Raw genomic sequence first — 11,575 nt, forward strand, 5'->3', positions numbered from 1 at the left:
ATATAACGTGCTAAAACCAAATCATGTGTTTTGTTATTTTTATATACCTACTGATGATAATAAGGTATAGTCAGAAAGAAAAGACAGATTGGACATGGGCTGTTTTTACATTTTGAATGTATCATAACCATGCACAAAAATACAGACCCTGGTACATGCTTATACCCTGGTACATACTTGTTATGTTCTTACCGTTTGTTCAATAAAGTGATCAGAAGGACAGCGGTATCAGTTGTTGTGATGGCATTACAATATGTTCTTTTCGTATTTTGTTACTGTCTATGCAGTTTTACTATACAAATGACAATGAAACAACAGCTTGATACCAATACAGTGATTGCTTTTATTGCACACAGGAATAACAAACCCGGCCATCTACATCACAGTATTTTTATCACATTACAAACTAAGCGCCCCTTGAAGCCTTCTGAAAATCTTACAGATAATATATTGAAAAATATGTATTGTAGTTACACCATAATTGTGCTACACAGATCTGTCAATCCTTCATGATCCTCCCAAAACACCTAAATTAATACAAGTATAAATGCAGCAGAACCCTTATGATGCCTCACAATTTTTCATTTATTGAATCGCGATCCTAGTGAGGATAAGGGGCTATAGAAAATGGATGAATGGATGAATCACTTGCTTTATTTTGCCGTGGAAGTTGAAGTGCTTGGTCAGTGACGCCATTTCTCTGCGGGATGAGACATTATTTAATTTTTTGCTCATTTGTCTTCTTGTGTATGAAGCACCACGAGATGTATTTCTTACCTCTGGTCACGTCAAAACAGTTCTCGCAGTGGACCATGTGGTTGTACACCCACATGCAGTCGCCCGCTTTTAGGTGACCCAGCGTGCCATTGCACACCTGGCACTGCAGACAACGAAAGGACATGCATCAGAATGAAGCATAATCTGTTCCATGTTTAATTGAAACCCATGAAAACAAAAGATAGATATTCTAAAATCTTTGTTATTTCATGGATTGAAATGTTCCCTTGGGATAAAATGAGTTTCAGTCTGGACTCAGCGCCTTAAGATCTTGGTTTTCTTCTCAACATGTCTGTCTTGTTTGTTGGATGTGTTGTGGCATGGCACACTTTTAGCAATTTATTTTCTTTGTTTCTTTATATTTCGACATGAGTCTACACCAGTGCTTCACAAATAGTGGGGTGGTCACTTCAAGAGATAGAAGTTCTCTCTGATTGGACAGAATTTGGCGGAAAATAAAACCGAACTCTGTGGAATCGTGTAGCAGTGATTTTTTTTCTCAATAAACAAAGCCATGTGGACAGAATTTTTTTACACACAATGGCGGGAGAATATAGCCCTGGTTAGGTGTAGACAAGGCCTTAAAGGTAGGGGCCTGTTGAGGGGTGCGGGAGAAGAACTTTTTTCTATGTGGAATAGTTTATGAGTCTGCACTAACATTAATGTGTGAAAAAATATGAAAATTCAAAAGAGATCTTGCCTCAAGTTTTGTAATCGTAAAATTATTCAAATAATCCTTTCAGCCTTTGCATCTAGCCTATTTAGCCTGTTTTAAATTAAGGTCATTAACACCCATCCCCATGGCACCATATGTAGTTTTAACAAACCTACCTTGAAGCAGAAAGCATGACAACTGATCTTCATGTCGTCCAGGATCATCTTTGCGTCACCGTTGAAGGGCTTATGGCAGTAGGTGCAAAGGTCCCTGTCAAAGGTTGTCCTATGTTTATGACAGTGTAATAAAATACCATACATATATACTACTGAAGTATTTTCTGCAGCATGAAAAGTTTTGAAATCTAATCACAAAGCGCTAGTCTCACCTATCAGAGCTGGAGTAGACAGTCTTGGTGGTCGTCATGGGACTGGACAGCATGTTGTCAGACCTGCTAGTGCTGCTGTAAGAGTAACATTATTCTCATTGTAATTGCTCTCATCTTATCAAGTGTTTAAGTTTAACACTCATTTTCATCCCACTTGCATGTACCTCCTGTATGTAGTGGAGCTGTACTCAGTAGGGCCGCTGATACTGTTGTATTCATAGGTGGGCTTGGATGTGGAAGAGGTGGAGGAGAAATAGTAGTTGCCGCTTTTGCTGCCGTAGTCGTCACTGGGGGCATAAATATGCAGCATGTTAGTGAACAATTTGAATGTGTGAATATGTGTGTGCATGTGTGTATCTACCCGGGCAGGCTGCTGACAGTGTAAGAGGTGACACGGGCGTTGGGAATTTCATCAGTGTAAGAGCGGCTACATGTCAAAGAGGAAAGTATGGTTATAGTCATTAAGTGGTGTAAAGACAATCAAAGGAATATCAAGGAGACGTAGAAAACATCAGCGCTCATGTATGAATAACAGTTATACGTAAAATATAAAAGTTTAGTAAATTCAAAGTAACATACCAAATATTATGACCAAAAGTAATCAACAAAAAGGATTAATACAATAATACAGTAAACAATATGAAAGCATTGCCTATGCATGCACGTTTACCTGGTGGAACGCAGTGAAGACGATGAATTTAGTGGTGCTGCGCTCTCCACCGTCACTATCTCTCTCTTCGTCACGCTTGATGTGCTGAAAAGAAAAAAAAAATTGTGAAGATATTGATTATAGGATTTAGGTTTAACGGGCATCAAAGTCACCTCACCTGTAAGATGAAGACTGAGAAGAGGAGATACCCTTTGGCAGCAGGGTGTCATACAGCTGATCTTCAGCCCTGCACACAAGAGACAACATTCACATGAACCACTCAGATGTACAATACAAATTCAGATTAATTTAGCTGATTCAACCAAATATGTACCCATTAATACTCCTTGTCACGGTCATAGTTTCGCTGCCGGAAAGACTTGTTCTACTGCAGGGAAAATAATGACATTTTCAGACACTTTGTCCATACTTGCAACAAACAAAAACCTTTGACTTAAATTTGATGACTGGATGAATGTCTCACCTGTCTCCAGTTCCATCTCTGATAGTATTGGGAATGAGTGTATCATATAGTTTGTCCTCAGCGCTGAGGACACACAAAACCACAAATCAATCCATGTCATTTGCTCCTCTCTCTCTCTCTCTCTCTCTCTCTCTCTCTCTCTCTCTCTCTCTCTATATATATATATATATATATATATATATATATATATATATATATATATATATATATATATTTCTATATATAATATATATATATATATATATATATATAAATATAATATAAATTATAATTGCAATAAAATGAGGATTGGCATCTTTTTTTTTAAATTTCAGGATATTTTATGAACTTCTTTTTTTTCTGTTTTAGACTAACCTGTAATCTGTAGAGACGCAGTAAAAATAGTAGTTAATAGTTGTTGATTTACATTGCAAAGTTATAGAACCCCACCATATATGGGGGCTACTTTCACCGTAGGACTGATTATTTCAATTATTCCATTCTGTCTCCAGATGTTTTAAATTGGATGTCAACCCGTCAGCATACCCAAATTTTTAGTTGTTAAAAAAATGTTTGTCGATAGACTACGAACACATTTGCCATATTGTTTTAATAGCTTTTACCCTCTGCTATAGGATTGCACCCGCTCGGTGAAGGTCTTGGTAGGACTTCTAGAAATTAAAAACAAGAGTAAACGACATTGATATTATCTAACACATAACAACAATTCAATGATATGACCGGACAATCTCTACCTGACGCTCTGACTGGTAGTGACAGTAGTTTCAGTAATTTTGCCATCCTTGCTCACCGTTGTGGTGGTGGTGCTGAGGACAGGACACACGTTTCAAAAACCTATTTTCTAGAATTATTTTTCATTTAATTTGGATGCATAAATGATTATTGCTAGTGTACCTTGAATCCCCGTCATCGCTTCTTCTGTAGGACGGGGAGCTGGAGGAGACACAATAATACTTATAATTTGCATTAAGGGTGAGGTTATTAGAATATGTGCTGGATATTTGAATACTTGCAGCTGCTTTGTTTCTTTCAAACAAAACTTGTTTGGTTTAGTTTTAGGGGGAAAATCTACCTCTGAGTATAGGAGAGTCTGGACTTGGTGTAAGAGCTGTGTATGACAAGGCAGAAAGGCGATCATCAAAAGGCCTTGCAGTGCTTTCCTGAACATTTTTGACATAAACTTGACACAAACCTGGTTGGCAACTCATCCTGACTCCCGCTGAACCTAGCACAGCAGAAACGACAAAGAGTGGTTCATATGGACGTTCAAGCGCTACCGTTTCACATTGTTAGCTGGGGTAATTTTATTCAATTTTAGTGTTTGGTGGTCTCTTTGTTGGACCAATGCCCTTTCCTTTTAGTTTGTGACTTGCATTTTAACGAAGTAAGGACAAAATCCCTGCAAAGCCTGAAAGGGCTTTAAAAATGAGAATGAGACATTTACCTCTTGCTGAGAGCCTGTACAGACGTTGACCTGGTCATTTGTGTGCTTTCTTTCAAAGGGCTGTAAGTAAATGGAAATAAACAAAGAAATTTGTTAATAAATAAATTAGTCAGAAATGAAATAAAAGTGAAAAATTAGCTCAAGTTCAAAATCCGACATGATGGCAAAACAAAACAATTAACTAATGAAAGTGAATCATTCCACGACACATTCCACTGACATTGTCTGTTATTTTTATCATGACACTATCATATGGTGGAACTTTCAAAGTGGGACAGCCCAATTGGTTTTAATTCTAGGAAAAGAAACGTCTCAAAAGTTAAACAAATGAAGTCTCAGCATGCTCATCATGCATCTGCTTAACACTCCGCAAGTCTAGCACAAAAATTTGTCCCTACAACACTGTTTCCAACAACGTTAGTGAGAACTAGTACATTTTCCTTGGCTGTTCAATGAAAAGCATATGTTTCCTAATTTTGTATTTGTTGCCCCCCCCAAAAAAAAATAAACAATAAGTAACCTTTTACCTGTTAAGACTATCTGTGGATCTGTAGTGGCTGAGAACAGATGTGCCAAAGTTTGGATCTCGGCTGTACAAGAACACAACAACAAATTAATGCTTAAGTAAGTGGATAAAGGAACAACACCCAAAATAATCTGTCTCCAATATGACATTTTCTCTGTCTCCAAGTTTGTGTTATTTTATGTTATGTAATAATTATACTCACTCAACAGCTTCGTAATCATCCTCGTCTTTTCTGATCCAACTGTCGTCTTTCAGCAGAGAGGAAGACATGCTATAGGTGCTCATGGCTTTAAAAAAGATGGTAATAATGGTCACGCTTTGAATGACACTCAAAATGATATCACATGGACAGCTGCTATATTTATGATTCGATAATATTGAGGTGAAGAACTGCACTGCATCCCATTATCTGATATTGTGTAACCTCATTTACATGCAAGTCAAATGATAGAAAAAGGTCTCAGTATGTAAAAGTGCAATTCCAATGATATTCTAATATTCATGATACTAATGTTATGTTGATATATATTACAATACGTATTTGACGTTTTATACAAATAACATTTCTCAGAATGCAATCATAATAAATATTTTTACCCTAAATTACACAATTAACATAATTGTTTACATGCACTACATAATGTCAGCTGTGTTAAATGATAATATTACATTCATTAAATAATATTTCGACTTTTTAAATAATAGGCAACAGCAAGCCTGTGACCCTGGTGAGGATATGCAGCTCTAAAAAATGGGTGGAGGCAAATTATTTGTAATTGCCAGCATAAATTATTGAGTAGAAGAATAGGGATGGGTTGAAAAAAATAAATGAATCGATTTTAATCCATTTTACTTTATATTGTAATTTATTGATTCATAAATCAATCATCAACCGACATAATATGCATGGTACAGATTATCCGTCATTCCGAAGTAATACCTCAATCTGCCACAAGATGACGCATATCTCTGAAATATGGTCAAGAAGATTGGTAAACTTTGCGATAAACGAAGTTATCTTCAATATGAAATATAAAGTGCAAACCGTGCAAATCACGGATTAACTCAGTCCCCAGCATCTAATGACAATAACGCGTTTACTGGCGTGAGGTGCTACTTTCCATTGAACGTGTTGTTTTCTCAGAGGCTAGGCCATAATGCTAATGTGTTCTATCAAGATTTTTGCTGAAGTACATCTTCTTTAAGAAATTCGTTACAACCACTTGATGATCAATACGTTTGAATCCATTTTAATATGATATATCATATTATATTATGTTAAACTGCGATAAATGAATAAAAGAGGAAGCTAATTGGTGATTAAATTGTGGGGAATGTTCATCACTACAGTGCTGTAGTTGGTAACTACACTAGCAGATATATACTGTATATTTCCACGACTCATACTACTACTACAACTACAACAATGATACTAATAATGATCACAGATATGAATACTCACACACCTGATGGCACAGGGTGGTATTTTCTGCTGTCTGTACAGAAAAGAGAAGGACGTGAGAAGAACTAATCAAAATCCGCAGCACACACTAACACATTATGGGCACGAGATGTCACTGTGGACTGAGCTGCTTATTGGCTCTCCCACAGTGCCTCTCCTAGATAATACTTGAGATATGTCGAACATTGGAGCGGCCTCTTTAAAACTGGTTTGTCTGGATCCCAGCCCGCATGAACACACCCCCGCGTTCCATCCAACACACACCCTTGCTAAACACACAGCAATACATAGTAGAGCATATGAGTGACATGAGTCATTAGTGACAATTTCTTGACCCTCTTTGCATTTTTTTGTTGCATGTGAAGCGCGTGTGCGTTTCTAAATAAATGAGATGAGGTCGTAGACCATCCCCAATAAGACAAACCAGTGCATATCTTAAATTTTTACGATACATGTGCTGAAAATGACAAATTTTTCTTTTTTCTTTTTTTTTCATGAAAATACATTTTACATGGTCAAGAAAGCAACATATGCGTGCTTTATGTCAGTGGTGTTGCAACCAACCAACCATGGAGTATCTTTAGACCACCTCCCAGAAAACAAGTGAAACTAAACTAATAAGAAATAAAGCTGCAAACTAACTTTTATTATAATAATATGCGCCGTGTACCTGTGATAATTGCTTGTTAGAGACATCTTCAAAAACGTAGTTTTGTCTTTATTTTGATTTTACAATACTGTATCTTATTTAGTTACACTTGTGTGGCAGTTATCAATGTAGATAAACCAAAGGCCCTAAATGTCTAAAAGAGTTCCTGCTCTTGTTTGGAGCCTCTCATAGACATCCTCTGAATTGACAGCTTACTGAATTAAAACCCTAACCCTCTATGTAATGAGTATGCCAATGAATAACACAAGCAAATCAATGAGGCGCGCACTTCATTACTCATTATTTGTTCTTAATTAACGCATTATAATAAGGCAAGCAAGTTAGGTTGGATCAAGTTAATATTGTTTTGCTAATGAAGTGTGGAGTCTGTTGACATAAAACAGTAAGTCAATATTTGATCTTTTTGGAGTGCAGCGTAATTCAAGGAAAATGCATAGGCCTACCTCTGTGGTAAGTTGCGAGGCGGGCGGAGACCAAATGGAGCTCTAAATCCTACCTTAAAACCTGTAAATTATGCTGCAGTGTGCAATTACACCCTCCTCAAAGCTCTTTTAACCTCAAGGGAGGGGCGAGCAAGGTCACCCTGGAGCAGGCGGAGCTTCACCAAAGAAGAAAAGTGATTGTAGGCTTGTCGTCGCCATGGAGCAAGTTTAGCAGCCAGGTGGAATTAAGGTGGAGCACTTGGAAGGACCTGCACGTCAACTTTGGCGTCAGGCAGGCACCGAGTGGGTGTGGGACGGCATGTCAACACATCGCTAAAAATGTGTAAAATGCAGATATATCTTTTCAAATCAAAAATGTTTGCTAGTAGCCTTTGATCTCCATGACATGACTGTTCCTTTAATAAATCACCTAGGGACTTTGCACTTTACAACAGAAGCAACTCACAAGGCAAGTCCGGTGAATCCTCACTGAACAACGTCAATATGTACACTCAGGTCAGGCCACAATTTTAGGTACAAATGTTCTACCTCAATCAATGATTCCCAGCCACTCTGCTGCAGCATATTAGTGTCTTAGGTATGATGAAGTTTACTTAATTGGACAGAACATTATTTATTTTGTACCAAAAATTGGCTCTACACTATCAGGATTTTGTCACCGATCAGTGTTTCAAAAATCAACTACTGCACGGTAGACCTCGCTGTGCAGGAGAGCTTATGAACGGACCGACCCACAAATATAAAAAATATCGAGGAAAAAACTCATCATCCTAGGACTAGGCATTAAAATAGAATTAAATCAATGAAATTGTCAATTTAAGAATCAACAATTTGAAAATTAGCTAAATCATTAAATCAAAGTTTTGCATAAAAGGTAGACTCCTGAATCAATAGTTTACAAGACATGTTCACAAAAGTAACTAACTACTTAAATGTGACATTTGAACAAGATATACACACCTATAAACAGTTTTTTTTTTTTTTTTTTACACACACTATACATTTTGTTAAAACTGACAATAAATCTTATTCTTGTCTATACTCGTCAATGGCCTTGAACGTGTTAAATACATTTTTGAAAAGTGTTTTTCCGACTAATGCGGATCAGAGATGGTTTGGCTAGAATTATTTTCTTTCGATTATTATTTTTGTAATGCTAGATTGCATTAGTGTACCAAATGAAATTACTGAAAAGATACATTACAGAAGCTAAATAACAGTGGGTTACATATTCATGCCAAAACAAATATCCCAGTTAGTCACAATTAAATAATCATAGGATTGCTGGCACTGACACAGACCACAGAGTCTTTGGATGAAAAAAAAAAAAAAAAAAAAATCAGATAAATCTGTTGAGACATCAAAAGGCTGGAAAAGCGTCCTCATTTTTTTAAATTAAAGTTTTATTGAAGGAATACCACCAACATGTTATTATACAAGTTTGTGTGAGAGTTTCTTTGACTGCTATGGGACTGTCACTACACACTAGTATGTATGAATGTTCATAGCATGCCAGGGTGTGACAAAATGATGCTGATAGGCAAGCCTCGGTTGCAATGACAGGAATGCAGACTACCCAGCAATGAGCTTACTATTGTTTCATGGTATGCTAGCTCAAACCATTAAAATAGTTACAGGAGAGGAAATAAGGAAGCATGTCCCCCCCCCCCCCCCCCCCCCCCCCCCCCCCCCCACACACACACACACACACACACACACAAAAGGAGAAAAAAGGGGGAAAAAACATGGCCATGATTGAGTTCCTCAATGTGATGATAACAGTGCTGTACCTTTAACAGCTGAGAAAACATTAATCACTTTAAATAACTCATTTCTGATTAGCAAAATGTTCTACGATAGTGCTTAACAAATGCAATCAATAGATTAGACACATTCCTCAGTTATTTTGTTACTTATTTATTGTGAATGCTTGGACTCAACATGTATGCAAATGAGCTAACCATATTTCCTGTATATTTATGTAGCATCAGTTGTTGTCTACAACATATATTAACAAATTTCAAAAATTGGAACAAAAAACAAACAAAAAAGCAAATAAAATAAATTGTCAGTATATATTCAGTTTAATGAGATTTGCTGTATATGTTCAAAAGGGAGGAGAAAGAGGTATAAAACTTATCTAGTTCTACTACTTGTATTCTATTTACACAGATATTAATATATTGTTTCACACCACAAAGACAAAACGGATCATATGCCTCTCATTAGATGTCAGCATTAATATAAATAAGCTTCTAATGTGACTCATATATACAGTCGTACAGTGTTTCTATATAAATATATATGCCAATGCTGTATGTATATATACATTGATACTGTATGTATATATACATTGGCATACAGATGCATACACATATATGCATACACACTAACTAACACATTTATACAGTATTTCTTATTTTTTCACCTGTAACTTAAACTTTTACACAAGATCTTACCAAGTTTATACATTATCTTTTGTACTTTTCTAATACTATATTTTCAAATTTCTTTTTGAGCGCAGCCATAGATGTGCATATCTTTAGTTCTATTTCATAGCTATTCCATATATTGACACCTTTAACAGATACACATATATTTACTCTAATTTTCAATTAAAAAAAAAAAAAGTAGCCCTGAAATCATAACAACACTCTTTCTTAATTCAAATGAGTTCATCTTTTTTTTCAACAAGTAATTTGTGAAAAAGTAGGGATAAAATACAACTAAGTCTCTTTTTTCTTTTATACATGTGCATTTCATTTCAGGAAACCACGAGTGTGGATAGTACTATACTGTATATAGACGATGACTTTTCAGACAAGGTTTTTGCTTGCTACGGTGTGAAAGTATTGCCTTTGCTTGACCTTGACTGTAAGAGTTCAACGCTGTTAACTCAAACACATCATTTTAGAGTTCCATTCATTATAATTGTGCTACCAGGAATGCACTAATGACGTTCACTAGACGGTGCTAGTGTGCTGCATTTTAACACATAAAAATAGCTGTGCCACACTGTAAAAAGACAACACGCACATAGGACTGTACAGCTATACTCATATAAATTGGTGTTCAAACTACATTTACCTAAAATACGGGCCTCAGAGGTTGATCAAAACTAGCAGGTAACTATATGTGAAGCCAAAAAAACAATCTCACAAGAATTCAACTAAATAAATGTTTAAAGGATAAACTCCCGTGGATTTAGCTTTTTCATTGACTTTGTCGTCAACACAGTAACATTTCAGTTCAAGATACTATAATAAATGTTATCTTACACTAGAATACTAATACCACTTGTTAAACAAATTAAATCCAACCATACTTATAGATTGCCGCTAAGTGGCAGTATTACTCTGAAAACCCCTTTCAATTTCCTTTCTTGTTTCACCCTTTCCGTGGCTTTAACAGGTGCGTAGTTTCACTTTATTTTAGTTTTATAATCCAGTATCTAATTTCTTGCTAGATAAATGTACAGCGGGTCCATCCATCAATTTTCTCTACCCTGCACTGGTTTCCAGTCAGTCCCAGGGCACTTAAAAAACATACAGTAGCTACTTATAAACTGATGTCTTCAATAAATCAAACATGCATGTTTTTTTAAGGGTATTTGGATTACCTGGGGGAAAAAAAAAAAAAACATCACCGCTAACATGGTGAGAAACATGCAAGCTCCACCCGGATGGCTTAAAAAGACATTGGAACGCAGAAATGTTCAACTGTGAGACAGATTAAAATATGACCGTTAAATTGTCAGTATGTGCCCTGCTTATGGCTGCATATTCTCCTACTAAAGTCCAATAGTGTCGTTAGCTGGAATAGGCTCTACCGCAACCACCCAGTAATTGGGTAGCTGGATGAACTTGTAGGTGTACCTGTAAGGCCACCTCAGGATGACGTTCCGGGAAAGACTCGGGAAAAAAAAAAGAAACACGGTACTCAACATCAATCTCGAGAGGGATGTATAGACAAACCTTTTCTCAAAGAGCCTCATTTGATTTATAAAACGGTCATTCATGTCAGGTGCTTTTTAGATCATGTATATACAACTATAAAATGTTTGTAAATTGTTGATTA

The 11,575-nt window shown here is 36.4% G+C and overlaps 1 protein-coding gene across 5 annotated transcripts; it reads right to left on the minus strand.

The window, feature by feature from the left end:
• Positions 1-319: 319 nt before the first annotated feature.
• Positions 320-7,657, minus strand: scel (sciellin). 5 transcript variants are annotated; one of them, XM_088416098.1, is made up of 20 exons: positions 7,499-7,657; positions 6,390-6,419; positions 5,126-5,210; positions 4,925-4,987; positions 4,398-4,457; positions 4,146-4,178; positions 4,026-4,061; positions 3,848-3,886; positions 3,688-3,759; positions 3,556-3,603; positions 2,954-3,016; positions 2,804-2,857; positions 2,648-2,716; positions 2,491-2,574; positions 2,182-2,247; positions 1,985-2,107; positions 1,821-1,892; positions 1,609-1,717; positions 778-880; positions 320-700 (listed from the first exon to the last, which is right to left on the minus strand). In XM_088416098.1, exons 3-20 carry the CDS (start codon positions 5,206-5,208, stop codon positions 684-686), a joined length of 1,194 nt encoding a protein of 397 aa, XP_088272224.1. In that variant the 5' UTR covers positions 5,209-5,210; positions 6,390-6,419; positions 7,499-7,657; the 3' UTR covers positions 320-683. The 5 variants fall into 5 exon arrangements, with proteins under 5 accessions (XP_088272224.1, XP_088272226.1, XP_088272223.1 ...); XM_088416100.1 differs by having other exon boundaries at positions 1,609-1,702; positions 7,499-7,656; XM_088416097.1 differs by having other exon boundaries at positions 1,821-1,895; positions 7,499-7,656.
• Between the last annotated feature and the right edge of the window lie 3,918 nt (positions 7,658-11,575).

This window comes from Hippichthys cyanospilos, chromosome 5 (assembly GCF_059441005.1).
Source record: "Hippichthys cyanospilos isolate Australia breed blue-spotted pipefish chromosome 5, RoL_Hcya_1.0, whole genome shotgun sequence".
Taxonomy (NCBI): Eukaryota; Metazoa; Chordata; class Actinopteri; order Syngnathiformes; family Syngnathidae; genus Hippichthys; species Hippichthys cyanospilos.